This window comes from Falco naumanni, chromosome Z (assembly GCF_017639655.2).
Source record: "Falco naumanni isolate bFalNau1 chromosome Z, bFalNau1.pat, whole genome shotgun sequence".
Classification (NCBI taxonomy): domain Eukaryota; kingdom Metazoa; phylum Chordata; class Aves; order Falconiformes; family Falconidae; genus Falco; species Falco naumanni.
The window spans coordinates 1,180,118-1,205,481 of record NC_054080.1 but is presented as its reverse complement, the minus strand read 5'-3'; the positions used below and the strand labels follow the sequence as shown (position 1 = coordinate 1,205,481).

The 25,364-nt window shown below is 39.7% G+C and overlaps 1 protein-coding gene across 4 annotated transcripts in view; it reads right to left on the bottom strand.

Moving 5' to 3' along the window:
* Positions 1-25,336, bottom strand: part of MSH3 (mutS homolog 3) — a 113,459-nt gene extending 88,123 nt beyond the window's left edge. For 3 of the 4 annotated variants that reach the window (XM_040579555.1, XM_040579559.1, XM_040579558.1), the window contains exons 1-8: positions 25,160-25,336; positions 23,312-23,435; positions 22,068-22,291; positions 18,341-18,553; positions 16,919-17,035; positions 16,055-16,172; positions 14,658-14,800; positions 13,539-13,705 (exon numbers count right to left, since the gene is read on the bottom strand). In XM_040579555.1, the coding sequence (XP_040435489.1) occupies positions 13,539-13,705; positions 14,658-14,800; positions 16,055-16,172; positions 16,919-17,035; positions 18,341-18,553; positions 22,068-22,291; positions 23,312-23,435; positions 25,160-25,270 (1,217 nt within the window). In that variant the 5' untranslated portion in view covers positions 25,271-25,336. The remainder of the gene's footprint in view (positions 1-13,538; positions 13,706-14,657; positions 14,801-16,054; positions 16,173-16,918; positions 17,036-18,340; positions 18,554-22,067; positions 22,292-23,311; positions 23,436-25,159) is intronic. The other variant, XM_040579556.1, reaches the window with a different exon arrangement.
* Positions 25,337-25,364: the final 28 nt, after the last annotated feature.

Sequence of the window (25,364 nt, the reverse complement as noted above, 5' to 3'; positions counted from 1 at the left end):
TACAAAGATGCTTAAACACAGTGACATTTCTAATGTAATAAATACAAAGAGTGTTAATAATTATGCCCTCTATATACAAAATTTTCTTTTCACTGCCATATTCCTGTAATTAAGAGTGGCACATTTTAATCACAAATGGCTACTTACCTCGATTTCACGTTCTATGAAAAGTTAATACAGGTGAAAAAGCAGGGGAGCTATCTTTCACACAGCTTAATTTAGTATGTAACATACAGGTGCTATACTCTGTGTTTTTCATACTACTGCTTTGCTAGGATTCATGAATGAGTCAACAGCAAAAAGCTATGAAATTATTTTACAAATAGAAAACACATTTGAAGGAAACAGATGAAGGCAGCGTAGGCTTAATGGTATGCTTTTTAAGGAAAAAAAAATGAAAAAGCAGATCAGGATTCAAAATTGAAACTCAATTTAATCTCATGTTTACACTTTGAAGGCCTTGATATCAGTGAATGCTCTCTTTGGCAATGGTTCAGTCCAAAACATGGTTTTCAATTCTGTAAGACTGCAAATCATCTCTGGTGCATAGAACTGAACTGAAAACAAAAGTGGCAGAGTTTTGTTGTGATTTTTTTTTTTTAAATAATACAAAATTGGGGGAAAAAAAACCACAGCACCTTAATTCTACTGGCAACTGACATTATTCTAACTTACTAGATTTTGTATGTCAAGACTTAAGGAAATTGAAAAATAAAACTATTGCCACCAACAAATGAAATGCTTATAACATTTGAGGGAATAGAGGGATAAAGCCACTAAGTGAAACTATTAATTTTTGTGAGATCAACTGTTTTCACACACAAGATACATTGCAGTTATTTTGCATACAAAAGATACTTTTGTGCAGTTCCTGTATTTTAAAATACGCAAAGTTGCTGGCACAACATACTGATATCTGTCTATAAGGAATGTTTATAACAAAACTACAAGAATTCCCCTCACCCAGCTTAATATAAAAGGTACAAAGTATTAGTCTACATTCTACTCATGGTAAATGATGAGACAAGCATCTGAAAAGATATCCCTATTAATACACAACCATTTTTTAATGTAATATTTCATATGCAATTCATATATGCATGGACTGCAATAAAGCTACTTCAGTTCCATGCCAAGTCCTCTCTCATCTCAACAGCCAACCTGAAGTTGTACATCTGCCAACACAACCATGCTTCAAGACAGATTTTCACTTTTTTTTTTTTAAGAGGAATTACATTAAAAGATATCTTTGGTTTGGTTTGGGTTTTTCTTTTAATTTATCACATAATGGACCCTCTCTACAGTACAGCACTCGCTAAACCAAGAGTACAGCCTGACTATCAATTCAGAGATAAACACAGCCACTAAACACAACATCCCTGGCACTCCCAACATCTTCATTCTTCTCTTTCCTTTTGCTCTGGCATAAAAGCTTGGACAACCATATACTGAACTGAAACAAGAATCCTAACCAGTTCAAAAATTTACCCAGAAAGAACAAATGACTGTAGTGGTTCTTCACTTGTCCCAGTTCCCCGTGAAGGCACAAAAACGTCTGTACTAAACATGAAAGGGGTTGTGAGATAGGAATGATTGCTTAACCCACCAATTCCACTGAAAAGCTACTGATGAAACTCCATTCTGATGTTCCTTTCTACAGTAGGTTAAAAATCAAAGATATTACTTTTAAATCAATTCCTGTGATATATAATTAGCATATTATCAAATGTATGATTAAACCAACATGGGAATTTCAATAGACTTTTGTAACATCAAAAAGCTACACAACAATTCATTAGTTTGGCTGAAGGCCCAGCTTTTCCTTCAAACCTTTCAGAGACATACCAAGAGTCAAGTATACCTCCTCTGTGACCAGTACCCTTTATTTGCCTAGTGATGCCTAAAACTGATGTACGCACCTTGACTGGTTAGCCATGGGATCCTTCTCTTACAACTACTGCTTTCCCCTCAATCCTTCCCCTTCATTTTGGGGCATGACACCACGAGAAGTTATCTTTGAATCTACAATATGAGCAAGCTAGAACAATTCTAGAAGTATAATATGCAGTGATACTAGAAACGTAACGATTAGTCCTTTCACATCAGAGCTGAGGTGGTGTCTTGTCACAGTCCTTACCTATTTATATCACTTTTGTGTTCAAGATGATCCAATCGTATTTCAAAGGCCTTACACCCACACAAAGTTACAGTGCTCTTTTTTGCCCATCTTCTATATGTACATTCTTCCATCTTGCATCCAGATTAGGTAACTAAATGCTTACTACTATGTTCTCTATTTTCAGTCCTTTTCAACTTAGCTTCAAGAATGTCCTATACACCTTGATGACTCTGTACACTTGAAGTTAGTGAGCATTATACATCCCCTAGCAGCTGAGAAGGACCCCTCCTCACAGCTTTCACACTGCAAACCTGTGTAAGAAATCTAGCAAAACGGAGCAGCACCCTTGGCTTGCGCTGGCTACAGCGCTCCCAACGTCATGTTCAATTCCTGCTCTTCAAACTCCAGGGTTGGCCTAAACAGACGAGTCATTAGGTGAACCTGGTACTGTTTCATATCTTCATCAATGGCGTAGAAAGTGGGGTCGAGTGCATCCTCAGCAAGTCTGCAGACGACACCAAGCTGAGTGGTGCAGGTGACACACCTGATGGACAGGATGCCATATACAGGAACCTGGATGAGCTTGAGAGGTGGGCGCACCTAAACTTCACGACATTCAACAAGGCCAAGTGCAAGGCCCTGCACATGGGTCGGGACAGCCCCCAGTATCAATACAGGCAGGGGGACGAAGGGATTGAGAGCAGCCCTGCCAAGAAGGGCTTAAGGGTACTAGTGGATGAAAAGCTGGACATAAGCCAGCAATGTGTGCTCATGGCCCAGAAGGCCAACCACATCCCAGGCTTTATAACAAGAAGCGTGACCAGCAGGTTGAGGGACGTGATTCTCCCCCTCTACTCTGATCTCGTGAGACCCCACCTGCACTACTGGGTCCAGCTCTGGAGTCCTCAGTACAGGAAAGACATGGAGCTGTTGGGAGTGAGTCCAGAGGAGGGTCACAAAAACGATCAGAGAGCTGAAGCCCCTCTCCTATGAAGACAGGCTGGAAGAGTTGGGGTTGTTCAGCCTGGAGAAGAGAAGGTTCCAGGGAGACCTTAAAGCAGCCTCTCAATATTTAAAGGGGGGGCTTATAAGAAAGACAGGGACAGACCTTTTAGTAGGGCCTGTTGCAGTAGGACAAGAGTAACAGTTTTAAATCAAAAGAGGATAGATTCAGACTAGATATAAGGAAGCAATTTTTACCACGAGGGCAGTGAGACACAGGAAAAGCTTGCCCAGAGATGTTGCAGATCCCCCATCCCTGGTAACATTCAACGTCAAGCTGAACGGGACACTGAGCAACCTGATCTAGCTGAAGATGTCCCTGCTCACTGTGGGAAGGGTTGGACTAGATTAACTTAAAGGTTCCTTCCAACCCAAACTATTCCATGACTCTATGAATACTGCCTTTCTCTTTACTGTGTTCTCTTGGTTCTTCCTGAAATCCTAGGAAAAGGTGTTCAGTAAAAAGGGAAATACGTAGCCCAAAAGCAGTAAAAGACACGCAGCAAGAGCATCTGAAGTACAAAAAACCCAGTGAAGGTCTCCAGGAAAGTTATTCTTCCTTCTCAGAACCCTGTACCTCACCAACATTTGTGAAAAATTAAGAAAGGTAGAAGGGTCTGACTTATGTCCTCCTTAGGATGTTATCTGGGGAGCTGCCGCTTCTTTCTCCACAAGTTCTTTGTCAGCCATGACTTTTTATAGGGGTATGTAGACGTAAAGAACAGTGCCAAGCAGTCTGTTGCAAGGAGAGCCTGAAATCTTGCTGAAGATGGGGACAAGGGCACCCTAGATACAGGAAATACGAGAGCAGAGACATGAAGAGGTGGCAGAGACTCAAAAAAGCAGGTAGCGAGCATTGTAAAAAAATAGGCAGAAGGGATGGAGGGGCAGGCAGTTACCTTCCACCTGACAAGAAGCAAGAGACAGGCATTAACATAAAATAGGAACAGAACAGATTCAAGTATATTTGCATTAAATTATTTTTAAGTACATCCATCTGCCTCTGCAGGAAGATTCTTTTTTGGAAATGGAAAGCAAATATACATACATGAAACCTTTTTACATTAAAAAATACTCTATTACTAAGTTTTGTACTGGAAGAGTTAATTACTATAGCAATGATTTTGATTTTGTTATGAAGAACTCAGAAAATACTCATGTAAACTTAGAAGCAAACTTAAGTACCAATTTCTAACAATCATTTTTACTATTTCAAATTCCCAGAGGAAGAGTTCATCCTTCAAGCACACTCTTCACGACTCCTATTTACGGATAGCCTGTTCCCTATACCACAGATCAAAAAGAACATCTGTTAGAGACAAATGTTGTAAGCCAGTCAAGTACAAAACTAAACTGTAAAGATAGTCTGAAAGATAAAGCTTGTTCCTTTTGCAGTTCAGTAGATTGATGGCACATAAAAATCCATTTTAGTTTCATTTTCTTCAAAATAAAAAAAATTAATATATTCTAGTTTTATGAAAAATGAATACATTCATGGCCTTTCTCTTCCCTAACTCAGGAGAGTTGGGAACCACCATGACAAGAGCAGTATTCTTCTCCCCACTCTAGTATCACTGCTATCCGCATGTCAAACATGCGGGCAGTTTCAGTCTTTCTCCCCCCCATACTCATCTCATTTACATCATTATATTCTTTTGATTAAAACTGCTGAATTTCTAACTCCTAGCACTAACAATAAGGGTAGGAAATGTGGGAAGAAGTAACATCTGAGAAATTAACACATCCAAGATGTCCATGATGCCACTGTTTCACAGGGAAAGATTCATGTCCCAAGTCAGTTTCCAAGAAGAATAAATTACAAAAAAAGATTATGTTATTAAAATCAGAAAAAAGCAAGCGAAGATTTTAACAAATATGCCAATAAACATTCATAGGCTGTTAAAAATTTTTAAAATACCACACCAGCTTTAAGAGCTTAAGAGTCCTTCTCCATTTGAATGTGCGCGCTCCAGCTGCAGGTTACTGCAATTTTCACCAATACGTGGAACAAAGGAAAGCGTGCAGCTCCTCTCTGGTCGTAAGAGCAAGTAGCTCCTCCACGATACAGCATACTGTACACACACATTTATCCTTACAAAGGTCCAGTCAGATTTCCTCTTGATGAAAAGAGATAAGTTGCCTTCACATTGAAAACACAGAACATGCACCCTGGAAGTTACCATAGACCAACCAACATGCAGGACAGCCTAGAGTATGGGGTTACAACAGGAAAATACTGATGTAACTGGATCTGATGTAACTGTAAAGACCTGAGCGCTCCCTAGTATCTGTACAGTTAAGAGTTACTGGAATATTCAACACTTCTGAAAGTCATTTATATTTATACTTTAATACAGTTGAGACAACTCCCACTTTTATGCGTGTGCAACGCATGCTCCCCTTCCCTCCCACCTCCATACACTATACAGTTGCTATACTGACAAGAGTTGTACAGCCCTCCAGTTTACACAAGTGTGTAACATATAATCACCTGCTCTATCATGAAAATCTCCAATATGTATAACACCTATACTAGCCTACCAGCAAAGCAAACATCCATTAGTAAATGTTCACTTCTTTGAACGATAACTGCATTATCTGAAAACTGGAAATTAAATTACTAATACAAATCACATCAGAATAATAATGCCATTTGGGTATTTGGGTTATTTGAATTTTATCAGAGTAATGACCTCTACCTCAAGTTAAAAGAATTTCAAGTGTAAATGAAAACTGTTCCTTCAAATTAGGATTACTGAACTTGGAAATTTATTACCATTCTCTACCAAGTCACCTAATGCACCACAATTATTTTCCTCGCAGATATGTAGGGAAAATTAGCTATTACTAATTGGTTGCTTTCATCTCCTCCCTCCCTAGGACCAGCAGCGCTCCTGCATGGTGGTGCCACCTCCTGGGGAACAGCAGTGTAGAACGCCAATCTTCCATCTGGGTTTGTAATTAGGAGCTTCAGCATCCGTCCCTGGCTGAGAAACTTTGACAGCTGCTGTGAAAAATCAACAGTAGATAAATATACTGAAGAAATAAGCAAGTAATAACGATCAGAGAGGACAACAAAAAGCAGAATTACTTAAATGTCACGTCCTGCAGTTTCTGATCAATCCTATAACAATAAATCAAATAGGTGCCGAAAGATGAAAACAAATGCTTTTAAGTTTTAATTTTCCTGCTTCTTTCAATAAGGTGTTTTTTCCAAATTAAAAATTTAAATTTTTTTTACAGTAAGAAATTGCACAAACATCAAGATCAATTTAATCATTCTTCATTCAATGATTTTTGGGTCAAACACTGAGGGGAAAAAGAAGCCAAAACCATATCACTAATCAGTGCAAAAACGCCACAAATACAGCTCCTGAACACAGCATGTTTTCCACGCTGCTTGCAATCACATGAAAAATAATGCACCTTTGAACCAGGTATGAGCTGCTGGGGAAGCTGATCAGGACCACACATCTTTGCTTTTGCATAGAGGAATTTACAAAAACACATGGGCTGGGCAAGGCCTGCAAAGGCCAGCTGTTATTGTAACAAGCAATGTTAACATGTTTTATTGAATGCATTACCCAGGTTAAGAGCAGTGCTCTGCACTGCATTCAGACATGGTGCTTTGCAACTACCCTCCCATGTCTTTCTAGTCACAACTCTGCACACATAAAGGACTAGTAATTTCACCTAAAGGATGCCATATGCCTATGCTGTGTCCCAAACCATGAAGGGCAGTAAGGCAGCCAATGGTAAAGAAGCAGTCTTTACACGTATGCAATTTGTCAAAAGAGATTTAAGCCCCACGCTTCCCTCACTTGCAATGCCACAGAAAACAATAATGAACTAAATACTGAGAACAGCATGTTTCATAACTGCAACAAGATTAAATTGCAAAAAAACCTGTCCAACAATTCTCTCAGGTCATTACATGATCTGATAATACTGTTGTGGTGGGTTTTTTTCCCCTGTCTATTCAAAATAAGCAAGCTATGACACGACCAATATGCTTCAAGCAGCTCTCCACACAGCTGAGCTGCCCAGGACATGAATTGGATTATTAGTGGTGCAAAAAGCCTCTTTAGTCAGTAAATATCTGTTCAGTGATGCATTTGTTTTTTGTATTTACAGAAAATAGCTCACACACTGTTTTTGTACTTTACTTGCTTTCTTCCTGCTGCAAATTCAACTGCTTTCGCTTCCATTTATACAAAACATTCTCAAGATGTTTGTCACAGCTTGCCTTTCACTTAAAAATCCATGGGAATACCACAAGCTATACAAACAATGAAACCAGTAGTTTTTGTGATTACCAATCCCCCTTTAGATACTTTTCACTCTTCTATTCAGCTATTTCATTTGCAGTACTGTTTACTCTCACTGTAACCATTTGGTGTCTTGTTTTCACCAGTACAAGCCTTCCCATCCTTGCTCACCCAGAAACTTCACAAACTGAGCTACATAAATATATAACCATGTAACTGCTCCCATGTAAAAAAAAAAAAATTCCTCAGTGTTAACTATATGAAAGCATCCTCTGATCTGAGCAACCAACCAGCCACATATGAAGATCCACAAAATTAAAAGCATTTTATATTAATTTACAAAACTTCACTGAGTTCATTCCAACTGGGTTTCTGCTCCTTCATGGATGACATAAATCCACAACTCTGTCCCTGAGAGCAATTAGCAATCAATATCACTATTGACCAATGCATGTAATACACCGGCCATAGCTCACTTCTATACCCTTTACAAGTTAACTTATAAAGACAGTTGCACTCCCCATTCCAAGGAACCCAAAGCACTGCCGTATTCTACTATGGCATCACACATATTGAAACAAAAAAGTCAAAAGACATCTCCTATTCTTGATTTCAGATGAACTACAACTGGGGGGCAGGATGACGAGAAACAACCAACCAGCAGTCAACTATCACCACCACCTATGTCACAGGTAATGCTTTGGGCTGGTAAGAGATCACAACAGGGCTGACGTTAGAGATAACACACCTGTGGAATAAGGCAGGCACCTGGGTGACCACAACCAATACAAAGCTAAAGTAACTGCTAAAACAGAGGGTGTATCAGCCCTGCACTGTTTAAGCAGAAAAAGTTGGAAACACAAAGAAGAAAGGCCCGCATTCCATGTAAAGAGGGAGGATCAATTACTTGAGAGATCTGGCCCAGGAGTAATTCAATCATTCCAGTGGGCAAGGAGGATGATTTTAGTTCTCAATGGGTTTGAAAGAGAAGGGAATTCAAGGGAGCAAACTCCAAGCCAAAGACAATACTGCAATTCAAGCAAAAACAGAAACCTGAATGCCACAATCAGAAGAAAAAATTTCTTAGACATACTACAGAGAAGCAAGTAGCAGATTTACCTGCAGCTTAGGCTGCAGTGCATGATGGAAGTTGTGTCAAAACTTCCTCCCATATTACAGGCCCAAGCTAGCAGGAGGAAGACACTACGCTCTGCAAGCAGAATAGTGTGAAAAATTAGTGGGCAAAGACAAGAGGTTAGTTACCATATCATCCTAACTTTAGACTGCTGGCCAGTCATGAAACAAGACACATGAAAAACCCAAAACATTGCAGACTTGGGTGAAATAATGCTTTGGATGACCTTGTGACCAGTGTGTTTTTCCATAGTGTCAAAGAATGCTACAGAATAAAACATTACATAAAAAAGGACAAATGGAAAAAACTATGAGGACCACTGGGGCACTCTTTTTAAGATGTGCTGGATTTTTCAATGAAACAAAAATCAGGGCACATGAGAAAAGCACGAACAAGCAAAATGGAAAGGAGCCTCAAAAATTATTTCAAGACGACCAGTACAGCCCAACTTTTAAAGCAGCCGATATGTTAAGGCAGATGGGTACTGATCCTTGACTAGGAAGAGCCTGGAGTACAAAACACACTGTTCTCCTGTAAAAACATATGCATTTTTTGAAAGCAAGTATATTTTCTTGGTTTTCTAGAAAGAAAGAAACTAAAAATGTTACAAGATTTTCCTCCAGCGAGGCCAGCACTTACAACAGATGTTACTAATGGTTTGGGAATGGAACAGTTTGTTCTGAAGCAGTTTCCATAACCTACTTTTAACTTACGCTTTGCTTTTGAAGGAAGGCTCTCCCCCAAAACTGACCTCCAGTTCAGTGCCCTTGAATAATACTTTCTAGTCATTAAAACTGTCCTTGAATAGTACTTTCTAGTTATTAATTTTATGGACAATGTATGTCATAACACTGACAATAGAAGCACTTCATTTACCACCTGAAACAGAAAAATGCTAGTATCAAATGGAACTATGCCACACATTTCAATACATTTGCTTCCATTCTTTTGCTTCTAAATTACCAAAGGGGAAATTTTGTAACTTGCAACACAAATTTACACCACAAGTTAAACTAACTTTTTAAAGCTTACACAGGTTGGCAAACACCAGAGTTTAATCCAAATGGTTAAGCAAAATCTTTACTAAAAGATGGTTGAGTCTAACTTCATTTAAATCAGTGGTAAAATACCTATTGACGAAAGCTAGGATTCCTGCCCCCTGCCCAAGTACACAATTTAACTAAACTGGCTTCACACTAACTGAATTGAAACTCCATTGTATGAACAAATCATACAGCCAGCCAAGTAATCTTACTACAGCAGCGTTTAGCTTTGCTTACTGTTCATTACATTGATGTCCATGCAGAACTTAAACATTGAGAACTTCAAAATCAGGACCAAACCTTCCACTTACATTGCAGACTGCTTTCTTGGGCACAGCTGAAACAGCTTAAGTTGTTCTCAAAACAGCTCTACTGCTGCTTCAGCCATTTATTAACTTACTGTAAAATTTTCTTCATTCTTCATTTTGCAAGACCCTGTTTACAGCCACACAGAAACATGTGAAACTGTTTTTGCCACTAATCTGCAGGATAAGCAAGCTTTCCACTAACACTGTACAAACAAAAGTGACGAGGCCACTTTCCGTTCTGTGTTTTATCTGCACTTCCACTTCTGACTCATAACTCTTTACAACTATTTTACATTAATCCACAGAAATAATTTCTATCATAATTAAGTTCTCCTTAAGTAGTAGCTCTTTGTGATTGTAAACCAAACCACTAAAAACTTTCTGGCGACTTATTTGACCCTTGTTCCTGACAAAAACAAATTTAGAATCGCAGAACCCTGCCACTCAGCTGTTTTTTCCTTCTGTGACGAGTGTTCCTTTGATGTAAATTTGGCTGTGACAGTGCACACAATACAAAAACAGAAGTACCAATAAATAGTGTGAATAACATAGTTAAGCCTGGACATAGCTTTGGTGGCAACGAGAATAGGAAGAGGGAAGCACAGCATTACATGAAGAGGTACGTACATTATGTATGCTTTGGTTTTATAGAATAAAGGCAGATAGACACATACACTGGTATATCATATTTGCATTTGGTCTTCATGTACTTGAAAGAACCACAGAAAGTGAAGGAAAGCACACAGATACTTTGAATTCTGTCAATACAGCCAGACATTGAACAAGACTATGACTGCTCTCATAAAGCTGCAGTGGTTTACTTGGACTAAATATTGAAAAAAAGAAAAAAAAAGTAGCCATCAGCACACCCTTTGTGCTGGAAAAGACCTAGGCTACATCATCTTGGTCGCTCAGTGTGAAGTTCTAATACGCAACATCCAAAACCAAAGTATACCAAGTTCCACAGGCAAACCCTGGTGCAATTCTTACACAACATGGGCATGCAGCGAGCAGAAAGACCCTTCTCTTCTCTGCTTTTAACCGCTCCAAACTGCACACCTCCTGGGACTATTTTTCTCTGCCATCCATACTCTGGTCTTATAAAATTCAGTGGTTCTCCACTGCATCACAAATACACTGAGATGAGGAGCCTTATTGAAACACAAGATCTAGTTCCCATGGCTTTAGTCCGAAAGGTCTTTAAAAAATTATAAAACGAAACCTCCCCCAGCTAACGGATCATTCTCAGCAGGAGTTATTAGAAAACAGCAGACAAAGAATAAAATTAGCAGGTAATGAAAAATAATAAAAACTGAATATTTTAGACCACTCAATAGGCATTAAAATAAAATTACTGCCTGCATAAAAACCGTTACAGAAAAACCAGAGCCTAATTAAAAGCACAAGAAAGCAGCAAACTGGAACCACTTAAATTACGGACTTCAGGGCCCTCTAGTGGTTAAAACATCGATACGAGAAAATCCACGAACTTTTTCCTATAAGGCTACTGAAGTCTACTGAAGTAATGCATTTTATTTTTACCATTCCCATATAATTAGGGACACTTAGGCTGGAGAGCTGCCGAGTAAATTGCCAGAAAGGGGAAAAAAAACAAGGTAATATCTGTTCACAAAATCAGCTAATGCGTGGTATTTTTTTGTTCTTAATAGAAATGAGAAGTTACTAACATTCTCAGCTGTGCACAACCCAAAAAAAACCCCCATATAATCACTCTTTCAAACCTGCATCAGAATTACCTTGTTTCTGAAAAATTCACTTGCTTTGCTGGCTTATTACATCATTTCACCTTCCTCTGGCACCCACAAAACTGTCAGTGCACAGCACCAGCAACAAAAAAAGCCAAAACAAACAAAAATAGGAATTGATAGGAATTGTTAATCTTCACCACGGTGTAGTGAGAAATATTTTGGGCATACTCCTATATAATTGATTCACAAAGGAAGGAGTTACAAAAGTAAAAGTAATCCTTTTTTGCACTAACCACAGAAGTCCATCTGCTGGTAACCAGAGAAGGTTTGTTACTTCCTCCTAATCGGGTATTTTATCTGCCCAAGTCTTAACAAGCCACTTCACTGCAAGGAAATGCATTGATATTGCTTTCTTAGTAATTAGAGTAGACTTTCAGCTCATTATGCCTTTGCAGCCCATACATGAGCTGAGGGAATGAAAGAGCCTAGTATGACAAGAGCACACTTCACTACAAGTGTAAGCACCACACCACCACTGAATGATGATGAAAACACTTTCCCAAGCCACGTTCTCTTAAGATGCCTAACACCAAATCAGACATTTTCAGCCCCTCATCCCAATCTTGCCTCCCATGTACATGTGCCCTTGAAAGTTTGATAGCTGAGTGCAGCAACATCTGTGCAAGTTCTGTAATGTGCCACAAAAATCAGCTTTTCCCAATGAGATGATGCCTACCGACCACTTCATGTCAACTTTTTATTCTTTTTTCTAAAAGGGGCTAAAGAAGGATTACACTGGCAGAGGTGGGGAAAGGAATGCAGACTGATTCAGCAGCTCAGTCATCTGAAGCATTACAGCAAGCTACAAAATGATGACTTGGGTGGAATTTAAAGTGAGGTAGTCAAGGTACAGAGTTGACTGTCAGGTAGGTACCATTCACGTGACTGTGATGAATTTTCTTTACAATATGGAAGGGTGATAATACTTGTATCTTCTCCGCAGTACAAAACTCTGCCTATGTAATACATTCGTTTTTCTTTGGCCTTCTGTAGCTTTGTTAACACACAGAAGAAAAATATGATACTTTGTCACTAGTTCATCCAAAACAGAAATGCCAAACTCAAAGCTAGTTCTCTACAGCACAGAGCTGCACAGTTAAAAAAGAAACAAAGTGAAAAAGCTGTTATTTTCTCACAAAAAATTACATCTGCAAGATTTCACAAGTTCACCACATATGTTCATAGGATGGCTTTATCCTTCATCTATCATCCTACAAATTAGATCCTATTGTGGCTTTATTCTCCAGTAAAATTGATATAGAAAACATGTAATGAATTTACTCTTGAAATACACAGAGAAATCAAAACATAAACAGATCATCAGTCACGATATTTGCAAGTTTGTATCCCAGTTCAAGATAGTATACGAGGACAAACAGAATGAAAATATCAGTTGCAAAGGTTTTCTATACCTATCCACATGAACAGAAAATAAGTTTCATGCCTTTTAGAGATCTTAAAACTATGACAAACAAGAAAAACAGCCACACAACACCACTTTCACATCCCAAAGAGAAGTGTTTGAGCACTGAAATAAATCCAGTGGATCACATGACCAGAAATGTGGAAGCAAGATGGTCTAAATGAAAACAACAAATGTTTAGGCACACAAATCTTTCATAGGCCGGACACAGAAGCCATGAATTACAGTCTAAATACAATTTTCAGAATGGCAACCCAAAACTTAGTTGGAATTAGGGAATTTTCAACCTAGTAGCAAACTATTTGGGATTTGGGGAATTTTCAGCCCAGACATTCCAAAACAGGCCATTACAGAACTGCACATACATACTTCCTTCTAGATCTAAATTCCATCAACAGCTATGCTGTAATCAAAAAAAAAAAAAAGGCAAAAAAAACCCCCAAACCACAACAAAATCCCCATAGAACATACCTCATGGAAGTTACACTGTTGATGAGCTTTTCAGATTGATCTGACAAGGTAGACGGAAGTATTATTTCAACTGGCTGCAGACGCAAAACCCGACTCTCTAATTCTAAGCGAGATGCACAGTCCCGAAAACTATCAAAAATTACTTCTCCAGTAGTTGGTTGGATTGCCTGTCAAATAATAATAACAACATCATATGCATTGAATATTTAAATTTTCAGGAAGTGTTTCAGTAACTCAAACTGTTAAGCCAGAAATGAAATTTATGGCGTGTAGCACAAAATTATATAGCACCCACATGCTTATTAACAGTGGCAGATCAAAAAATCATGTTTTTCAAATCTATGATACGATAATAACTTCAAACAACTATCACAATTTTATCTTAGTAAATGATAGCAATACCTTAACAGTGTAAATGTGTTCCTGTTATAAATCCAACATTGCTTGACTTTTATTACTATTTATGTAATTGGAAGTCTACAGAAGGTACATGCAATTCAGCCTGTCATAATAGCACCTGCTTTTGTTGTTCTCTCCCAGCGGCAGTGTGGCAAACACAAGCACAATCAAGACACTTTTAAATTAATGAATTACCAGCAGACTAGGCTTTTGTTATCACTGTGTTTTGCCAGTTAAACAATCCTGATTTTAATCTTCACCATAAAAGAGAATACAAATCTGAAGAGGAAACAATAAAAGTATTAAGACTCTTCCTCTAAGTAACGTTTTGTAAAGGAAAAAAGTGCTCACAAGCTTTAAAACATTGACCCTAAAAACATCTAAAGTTATTAAAGCATCTGAACTAATGATTTCCCTATATTTGGTTAAAACACTGTTATGTTTTCAAGTGGTATGGCAGCAATAACAGTGTTAGGAATATTCAACTATCAACTTCAGACCTTTTCTGCAGTTTTCAAATGTAAGGCCCTCACAATTCACACACAGATGATATCCTATCTAAACTGCACCTTGTTACAAAATAAACAAAACCCAAAAATTCTAAAAAAAACAGGACAATTGTAAATTACCACCCACTCTCAAAAAAACCCTAACAAAACAACGCCCCAAAAAACCCCACATAAACCCTAAAATATCAGTTCCCCTGTGAAACTAACTTACCATAATGCCTATAACAATGTCACCTTTCTTCCTGTCAAATTTTTCTCTGTTTTCACAGACACAGAGGAGGTAGTTATCAGGGACCTCTGTTGTTACCTCTTCGACATCTACAGAATCATCTAGCTTCAGCAAAGGGTTCACATGTAACAAATGTTAAAAAAAACACCAGGCAATACACAGATTTTGGTGCATTATTCACAGGTCCTTCTGGATTTCAGTCCTTCTCAACTAGATTTTGTGTTAGGTCTTCTGGACTAAAGGTCTAATTTTCATTAGCTTGACTCCTATGACAATTTTGGTGAACTCAGATGACTGTCAGCACCGAGGACTGAAGTCAGTGCGTGGCACGCAAAGGCCATCTTTGAGTGTCCTGTGGGTCTCCTCACTCAAGCAAGAGCAGCTATATCAAAAGTTAAACCAGCAGCTGATTCTGCACACGGGCTGCTATACCTTGCCATTTTGACTTCATATCCACACCACATGCACCTAACAGAAAAAACAGAATGCACCAGGTACAAAGCACCTGAAACGCAGACAATGGCCTAAGTTAAACAAAAGTATACATCTTAGCAGGAGCATTAGGTTAGTTGCATTCAAAACTTGTAGCATACCTGTCCACCAGGTTGGGTTATACTGCTGCACCTGCTTTCACTGAGTTTGCCAACCACTGCGATAGAGTCTGCAAGTACACTAGAAGTTTTCCAACAAAATCTCAGGACTTCTATCTGCTTCCCTGACCTACTCCTTAAATGCAACCTCACAGGCATTAATCTAGCAATATTTTTAGCTCTCGGTATCTAGTAAGTACTAGTTTGAGAAATTAAAGGAAAAAACATGATGTAGATAATGCAGAAGATATGAAAACAAAAACCAGAAGAAAAGAAATTAAGACAATTTCACTGGTTGAAATTTTCACTATCTCATTTTCACATTTCCTTTGTTTTAACAGTCAGGGGTCAGTTACCCAGCTAGATTTTCAACAGTCCATTGATTTTATCACCTTCTTTTCACTTAAACCAAACCAATCAATTCTTCCTTCACACCCTCTTGAATCACTGTTGTTATGCATTCTCATTTTGGTCAAACAGGTAGCTGAAGACAAGATCTACAGAACACTGTAGACTTGGGAAGTCTGCTCTCTGACTTCAGAAAGCAACTACAGTAAACACAGGCTCTGCTGTTTCACAACAAACCTAGAGCCCTGAAGAGATTAAATTCTTTATAAAGCCAGCACCATGGTTTACCACAACTTAAAATTAAAGGAACTGCTATTTCCTGCTGCCACTCTTATGTCAACCGCTAGCTACTCATGTTTCATCTAGCTGGTAGTACTAGAATTGCAGCCTCTCATACATGGAAGATTATAGTCCAAAACCAAATTTGTTTGAAAAGGATATCTTCTCCAATAAGTGTAGACTTAGTGTAGAGAGCAGTCAGTTTCCGGCTGAAGAGAGAGCTTTTATTTTCTCCAGCAGCCTTCAGTGCTGCAGTTTCCATTTGTTTTACCACTCCAACCTACAGGCACACAGCAAGAAACAAAATTACCTCTTTGATTAATAACAAATAATTTATTTAAACAAGTAATTTTTTATTATTCTTCTGTAAATTTGGAGATCTTTTAAAACGTACAAACAGCAAATGCATCATTAAAGCTGAGCAGCAAGGGCAGAGGCTAGCATCGATCCTGCTACTGAGGATATAAGGCACCGCTTGTTCTTATGTTCTATCCACTTCTAACTGCCCTCTCAACTTCTCCCATCCTATTTTGAAATAATTTTGCTAGAGTTCACCACTTGCCAGAGAATGGTTGCTGCTATCAATTTAGATTCAACAGGCCCTTTTCTCATAAGCAGAAAAAAAAAAAGAGGTATCACAGAAAGTCAAAATTACAGGGATCAACAACAGGAAGGAAAAGAAAGAAAAAACATCTGGGCTAGGATAAGAAAAACAAGGATGTGAGGAAGAATGAGACAGAGAGAGAGAGGATATATAAGTATTTCTATCAAATGCAAAGGCTTGATAAAAACCAAGAGAAAGAACTGTTCTAGAAAACATGAAGATACCTTTTGTAAAATGAAATAAGATTGAATCTACTTAAATTTTGTGATGCTCATCACAACAGCAAAATTGAAACAGTTAGCCATTCTAACTGCAAAAACAGCCGATGAGTTTCCCACTCCTCAGCTGAAACGAGACTAGTACAGTAAGTTATTTCACTGCTATTCTGTCCTTAATGCCATTTAATAAAAGCCAGGGATAACCTTATATCCTTTTGCTACAAGTCGCCGCACATGGACAAACAGTCTGTGAGTCGGTATACTGGCAGTCATAAAGTTATGATCCTGATGACAATAAATGTTTAGTTCTTTAGCTGCAATCTGCAAAGTACAAGAAGAAGAGTCAGACAATAGTTTAAATTGTGACATTTTGAAGGAAAGGAGCTCATCTCTGTGACAACACTGATGCACAACTACAAATAAAATTCCAGTGTCAAAAGGAAAATGTTACAGGAAAAAGCCCAGAGAGCTGGGCCTCTCCACCTTCCGTCCCAGCACATGGTCACAGACAGGGGCTTCAGTATCACAGACTTCACGTGCCAGATTACTACGCTGCACGTTTATCTTTACCACCATGACGTAAACCACCTACACCACACACACAGATTCTGCAACACAGTTCAACAAAGGGTCAAGTAATTTTCACAACACTAAAAATGCAAAAAGAATGGAGGTATTTTAATTGTGGTTATACAGATGGTATTAAGCTAGCTAATCAATTAAAATACTGAAAAGTCAGTATCAAACAGCAGTGGAAACTACATACTTCACAGAAAAAGAGCAGCAACACTTGTTAAAATGTGACATTATAATGTATGCTCTCTAATTGCTTTTTTGCCCAACGACTAGGGAGAGTGGTCTTGAACAGGAACTGCAGACAAACACTGAATTCTGTACCTGGATAGTGTATTTCTATTTCTGGACTGTGAGTGCACCAGTAAACAAGTAGACAAATTACAGAGTACAAATCTGATTATCATAAATAATTCCCAGTAACTAAGCAAAGTTTCTCACTGGTCTCAAGTGTAGAAATAGCACAGATCAAAGGCTGGTAGCAATGACTTTGGGACAGATCATGAAAAAAAAATATCATTATGAACCATTTATGAGCCATCACTTTAAAATAATGTTTGTTGCAAAGTACTTTCCAGTTCCTACAGATCTGGCACATATAGGTGCTGCATCTGAATATGCATACAAGACGGTCTCTGCACTCAGGCTACACCAGCTATATGCATCTACTTTTACAGCACTCACTCCACTGTCTTCCAAACTGAAATACTCCTAGTAGAGTTTTAGGCCACGATAGAAAATTCACCTCTGAAAGTTTTTCAGTTTTAACTCTGACAAATAATTACTCTACGACCTCATCTTAATTTCCCCATATGCAGGACAGCAAGCACTAGCATATGATTACAAAATCGTAAATGCTATTGTGGTAGAAAGCATATGCGCAGTGGATAGTCTTCAACTTAAGCATGCAGATTTTTTTGTCTTGATTTCGAGTACTAAAAACGACCTACGAAATTCATGCCCCACAAAAACCTTACTTCTGGGAATCGCCACAGACCCTAGTACGACACCAACACAACACAAGTGTCTTTCCATAACCCTGGCAAAAATTACCTCTGCATCTTCTCCAAAGAATCGATATTTGTATCCACATTCCACACACAAAACAGCATCTTTATAGCGTTTCTTCATTTCTATGAATTGAAGTTCTAGTGGAGTGTAAATACTTTTGGTTCTCTTATTAAGGTTTGTATCTGAAGTATATTGGGTATTTTCATAAGACTTCAGAGATGCAGAAAACTGACTAAGATCACAATGTAACTCCTCCTGTAAATAAAAGATGGAAAAGTATAGTTAGGAATCATCAAATAAATCCATCGCCCCTGCAGACCTTGACTCACATAGACCATAGAGCTAGGCTGTTCTTGCATCAAATAGCCCCAAGAACTGCAGCCAAACTATTAAAGTAGGATATACAGAATACAGTTTAATTGGAATTAAGAGTCATGAAAGTCAAAGATTTTACATCAATTAGTCAACTTCAACACAGTGCTCACACATCCCAGCTGAAATCAGATCCCTGTGGTATCACGAGCTCTCAAAACACAGACCAAGAGGCACACAGGCTGCAAAGACCGGGCAGTCAAAACTGGCCAGATATAAAAATAAGGATGAATTACTACTCCAATTTACAGATGAGAAACTGCACCACAGAGAGATTAATGGTGTTCCAAAATGCCACAGTAAATCAAGAAATAACCCAATTCAATATGAGTCTCAGTTGATCATCTCAAGCACCAAAACTGTATTTCTTCTCCAGTCTACCCTTCCCTCATAAGCTCAGCAAACCTCCCAAAATAATTTATTCTTAACCACACGAAATCTATATAACAGTTTCTAAAACGCTCAAAAGTTAAGGCTTTGAGCCCACTCTCTGAATTTATCATTTACAGTGACATTGTGTAGCCTATGTTAGCCAAGCAACTTCAGCTCTACAACTTTGTTTTGTTCGTTATTGTAAGCAGGGTGATGGATTCAGTCTTTTTGAAGTGCTGTGAACAACACTGATAAGATGCGCTTCACTTACAGCAAAATTCCTCCTCACTTGTATCAACACCAAGTACTCATAAAAGTGATTTTAAAAGATGAAATACAAAGACAATAATCTCCACAAGTTTTTAAAGTGTATGACTACACAAAACACAATTGATCAGGTTGTGCTGTGAGTTTCTGTATCTGCAAATAAATATGGTAAACTTCCATTTCTAACAATTGTCCCATCTAGATTACAAGGAACGAAGTCAACAGACTGTTTAGGAGCAATGGTAGCTCAGAAGAAGAAACACAGAGGTAGTGCAAATCATATACTTTGAGTCATGGGAATGTACAAAGAATGCAGGTAGAAGACAATGGGGAAAAAAAGATGACTTATCTGTACTGTTAACTGCAAATTGTGAAATTCCCAGAATTGCACAGAATCAAGGGACGACCTATTTGACAAGCAGACACCACAGACAACATAGCCGAATACAAACAAAGCTGTACCATGCCTAGAACTCAGATGGCCCCAAAAGCTTAAATGTCTCAGCTGCAGAATCCTCAGCCTAAGGATTCAGCTGTCTTCAATCCAAGCTCTGTGCCAGCCAAGCAGCGTGACCGCATCTCATTTTACAGACAAAACTCTTGTGAAAAAGCATGTGAAATAAGGTCACAAAAGCAAGTAAAAGTAGTAAAAACACACAAGGAAGTTGAATGGCTGTAAGTTAGCTGCTAAAGGGATTTAGATGAAAATTAGTCACATAAAAAGGCTGTAACTCAGAAAAAAGCAAGACACAAACACCTAAGATAAGCCATTCCAAGGATGGCAGGCCAGCCCTTCCTCACCTGACTGCCTGGCCAGCCCACTCAGTACGTGTCCTATAAAGATGCTAGTAATGCTCTGTCAAGTATGTCATGAGTCCTCACTACCTACTGAGCACATTAAGTACGGAATAATTGCTCTTTACTTTTACTTTCATAGTATCATAGAATGGTTTGGGTTGGAGGAGACCTTTAAAGGTCATCTAGTCCCACCCCCCCTGCATGGACAGGGACACACACACACCCAGCCCAGGCTGCTCCCAGCCCCATCCAGCCTGGCCTTGCGCCCTGCCAGGGATGGGGCACCCACAGCTGCTCCGGGCAGCCTGGGCCAGTGTTTCACCACCCACTTCACACACACCTTGCCTGCAGAATCTCTCTGCACACACTTAAAGCCAACCTTCCTCATGATCTAGGAAGCGAGAGTTAACAGCTGCCGTCATCTCACAGACAACGTGTGATCAACTGGACCCAAGTGCTCTTTGGCAACAAGCATCTAAGCATATGAATATGCAGTGGCAATACTGCTATAAAAAGCACACCAGTGTTAGTGCACTGGAAACCAACTCTGGAATAGGAAGACATAAACACTGCACCAGCTGATACCTGGAAAATCAACACACACATCTGTTCAAAGCAAAAGAGAACCCTGAATTCTGCAGAAACAACCAACCATCTTAGGCCCACAGCCTGGTGGATGGAGAGTTGCACGTTCCTTTGCTCACCAAATGTGCACTTCTGCTGTGCTTACTTTAACACACCCATTTTTAACCGACAACCTATACCAGCCACGTGCTGTCTCCAGTGTTACAGAAAAGAAAGTCACCAAATACTTCCCATGCGTTTTGCAAATACATACATGTGCTAGAACACACACATGTTATAATTTCAGCATCTAGAACTGGTTCTCAAACACCTGTGAGACACACCGAAGTATGATTTACAGGATAAACTAGCAGGGACAGCATCTGATGTCAATGTAATTGCACGGACAAAGAATCAGAAATCAAGAAGTTCCAGACAGACGCAGGTTTGAAAGAGGGACAGAAAAGGAATTAGTTTTCTGTGTTCTCCAACTGACCACATCTACATATCCTCAATCCCTTATAACAACAGAAATCTCTTGCCACAAGCTGTTGAATTCATTATTCTTATATTGATCTCATGTTCACACAACTCAAACAACTCAGTTTAAGGTCATGACCTTCAGACACGGAAGGTCAAATCAACTTCTACAACCTTTCACACAACTTCCTTCCTTCAAAAAGCCAGATGTAAAGCTTTGTTAAAGAGCAGTTGAGTCCCAACACACCGCCACCACAGTAAGCCAAGAGACGCCTTTTAGGACCTGAATACTTCAAAATGAGCAAGCTGGCCCCAAACCAAACCAATTAACTAATGTTCATTAGCCCCATAATTAAATGGGAAACAAAGCACTACTACACTGTTATTGATGTGTATCATAGGTATAATGATAATTTTCAAGGGAGCTATCCATACCTTCTGCAGACGGAAAAAAAAAAAGTGGTATCTTTAGTAGTAAGGTTTTTTATAAACAAGTGGATTAAGCTACATTTCAGTTAAAATTCTGAATCATATATTTGCAAAGAAAGCCTGTTAGGAATTTTACAGCCTGTATCAAAACTCATACAACTTGAAAGAAAGCTGAGCAAAGGGACACACTGAACATTTGTTATTACGATATTATAGGTTCATTCACAGTAACAAGATACACTGCCAGCATTTCTGCTCTCTCATTACTGATTTTTTTCAGTGATATCACAGAAGAGCTGTAAGATGCATTCTGCTCACTGTGCTAAGACTGCCAGGAAAACATCTGTATACAAACACCGGTCTACTGGGTCGTGCTGCATTATTTCATGACAGAATACAAAAACACAAAAGGTATCTTGTGCCAAAGCTTGCTTTCCTTAAGCCATAAGAAGTAATCTACACAGCACTGGATCAAAGCTCTACATACCTTCTGAGCAACCTTTGGGCTACTGTCCCAAGATTGCAGATGGTTTTTCAGTTCTGAACTTCTCCCAATAATAGCAGGACATTTTTCCAAACTCAGAGATTCCTTTTCCTGAAAACTATCCTTCTGGACTCTGTTACACTGCTGGTCTGAATCACTGCAGAATTCTCTCAGTCTGTCTAGAGTTTGCAAACATATACGAGGCTTTTCACACTTCAGAGGTTCTTCTTCAGTAAAAACACACAACAAAAACATATTAGCAACTTATTTGCTGAAACAGAATGTCTATCAGAATGACATCAGTAAGCAGAGAACACAATCAGCTTGCTCCGGCTCTCTCTTCCCTGCATTCCCTCTCCTCTCCCATTGCATTATTTCTGCCAGCCTGATCGAACCATGCATGTAATCAGCTTAGTTACTTCCCTGGAAAGTCAATACTCCTCACTTAAATGCTTCTTCATACATGGGAGAAGTAGTACAATTATTTTCTGGACTGATAATTGTAAAGCCACAAAATTAGCTAAGAATATTGGCAGACATCGTATTTTTTTCAGCAGTTTTTAAGGAGTAGTATTCCTAGTTGATGGTGTCTGAGTGATACTTCATCATATCCACAAAACTGCATATAGCACCCTCTTTGAAAAAATTATAGAGGCTAATTCTTTTCAATGAATTATAAGTGTAATGAACTTTATTTTCAGTGATTACTTTTTTTCTACTAGCACCATTAACTTTTTTAATTCATGGTTCAAAGCCAGATAGAGCATGGGCATTTTCACTGTAATTAAGTGGTTGCCATTTCACAGTTAAGAGCACTGCATTAGAAGTATTTACTCTAAGGTAGTCTTTAGGTATCCCAGTCAAAGGGCAGACTCCACAGAGCTGTCAGGTGTCAGTAAGCTTCAGCCTGAGACTAAAAGACAGATTGTTAAATTAACACAGAAAGGGAAGTTACAGCGTTTCTGCGTGGGCATCCAGACTTCACTGACTGAACAACCTGTTAAAGCTGAGTCAGCTGAAGGGGATTTGCAGAGCAATTTTGGAGCAAGGCTCAAATACCTAGCTTCTGAGCCACAGACAGGTGCTTTAGAAGTGTAGCTATTATGCTCATAATGGCTCTTCAGAGATGTACGCTATACTCAAGAGATACTTCCTAAAGTATCCACCAACATTTTTTTTTTACATTTGACAATGAAAAACTACTTATTGGGTATAAATGCTTGAAGGTTTGTTTACAGTCAACTCACTTTTATCCTGAGTCTTGAATGGATTACAGATGTCTTCTAGAGTAATCTGTTGTGCCTTGGTCTTCTTCTCACAGGGTTCATTGCTTTCAGTTGATTTTCTCCTTTTTGTGCCAAATTCAGAAGCCTGAAACATAAATTAAACAAAGTAGTTCTTTGCCATCCTCCACAAAGGAAAATAATGCACCCATCATTACATAAAGAGGTAACGTAAAATGACTTTACAATATATTAAATCCCTAACTATTTTACCTATCTACATTTTTTGCTAATAAAATAGTTCCTCTAACATTCAAGGCTACAACACGAAAAGAGATAGTGCATTCTGTGAAGAAATTGGCTGTTGCACTAGAAAAGAAACACCTGCAGCTACCACACCTTCAAAAGGCAGCTTAAAGCTAGAGAACTGAACCAGCACTTAACAGACTCTCCCATCATACCACACACTACCGCCCTGTGTCTGAATCAGATCTCTTCTGCAAATCCTCATTTCCACAGTTCAGAGCCCTCCTCTTGCCAGATGCTGGCTATTCACCTCTGAAAAGCACGGCTTCCTATAGCCTACATCCCAATGATGGAAGAGTGTCTTCTCCACACCGTCCTCAAAGTGTTAAAAGATTTTCCTAAACTATCTGTAAACACCTAGCTAGCATTATCCTGGGTTTGGATAGAATACAGTACTTTTGACTAGTGCTCCTTAGATGGCTTTTGACACATGTACTTTTAACACTTCATAAACAGAAAATTCATCAATTTATGTTGTTTCATCACTGATGTTTTCTGTTTGACAGAATGTAAGAAATATGACTAAATATAAAGAAGTAACTTGCAACTGCAAGAATGTATAAACACACTACCATTTCACTCTGCAGACAAACGCAACTGGTGCTTTTAGCAGCTTGCATGCACGATTCATATGGTAATCTCAAGATGTTTTAAGTGTATTACTGGGAAATTCAATCTCCTTGTAACTAAGCAGGAACTCCATCCTCAGTCAATAAGCTGGTAACCTCTACATAATGTATCCCTATGCACAGCCCACAGGAATGGCAATGTTTCCCTTCCACATCCACTATTATATACCACCAGATCAACACTAATTACAAAGCAATTTTTCTGCATGGACAGAAAGGGACAATCACACCTTTTGTAATGTATTTGGACCAAAGGTAACAAAAAAGGTTGATTTGAAACACAAGTGAGAAGAGCATGCGTTCCCAGGGGCTAGAAAGGGCTAGAAACACAAACTACTGGGAGACTGGAGAATATGAACTCAGAATGAAATCCAGTTGCTGACAGACAGCAATTTTTTCCCAGCAGCAGCATGGAGAAGCTGCCGTATTGCTGCAGCTCCCTCAGCCCTGCACCTAACAGTGCAGGAAGAGTTGCCCGAGCTCCATCACGACCTGGGCCATGAGCTTAACCCGCTGCACGCCGGGCGGCAGAACCTGTGCCCGAGGGTCCAACACGACTGCAAAGGCGCTAAGGCCCGTGACCCAAACTTGCACGCCATACCCCTACCAAGCCTCAGTTCCAACAAGGCGGGCATGTCCTGGCTGTTTCCGAAGAACGAGGTATCGCTGCCGTGTTACACAAGGCAAAGATGCCGCAGCAAGCACCCGTGACTGGAAGGCCCCGATTGTTGGTGGGGCCACCGCAGGGCACCTGGCGCGGCGGGGCCGTGGCCAGCTCGGGCCACCCTTTCAGACACGACTTAGTGACACGAGGTAACCAGACAGGCCCGAGGGCCCTTCGCCACCATCAAGAGGTGACAGGACCCGAGGGCCCCTGCAGCCCGGCCCCTCGCCCTTCAGGCGCCCTGAGCCCCAACCGCCACCGCCCCGGGCGCACCGTCTGCCGGGCGGCACCCTGCTCCCCGCCGCTCCCCGCCGCTCCGAAGAACCTGCTCAGCACCAGCTGCTGCCCCCCGCCGCCGCGTTCCCGCCGCCGCCCCCGCGGCATGGCAATGGCGGCAGCGATGGCGGAGCCCGGCCGCGGGCACTGGCACCACCTTCCCCGCCGGATGCGACTGCAGGCGCGGGGCGGGGCCGCAGGA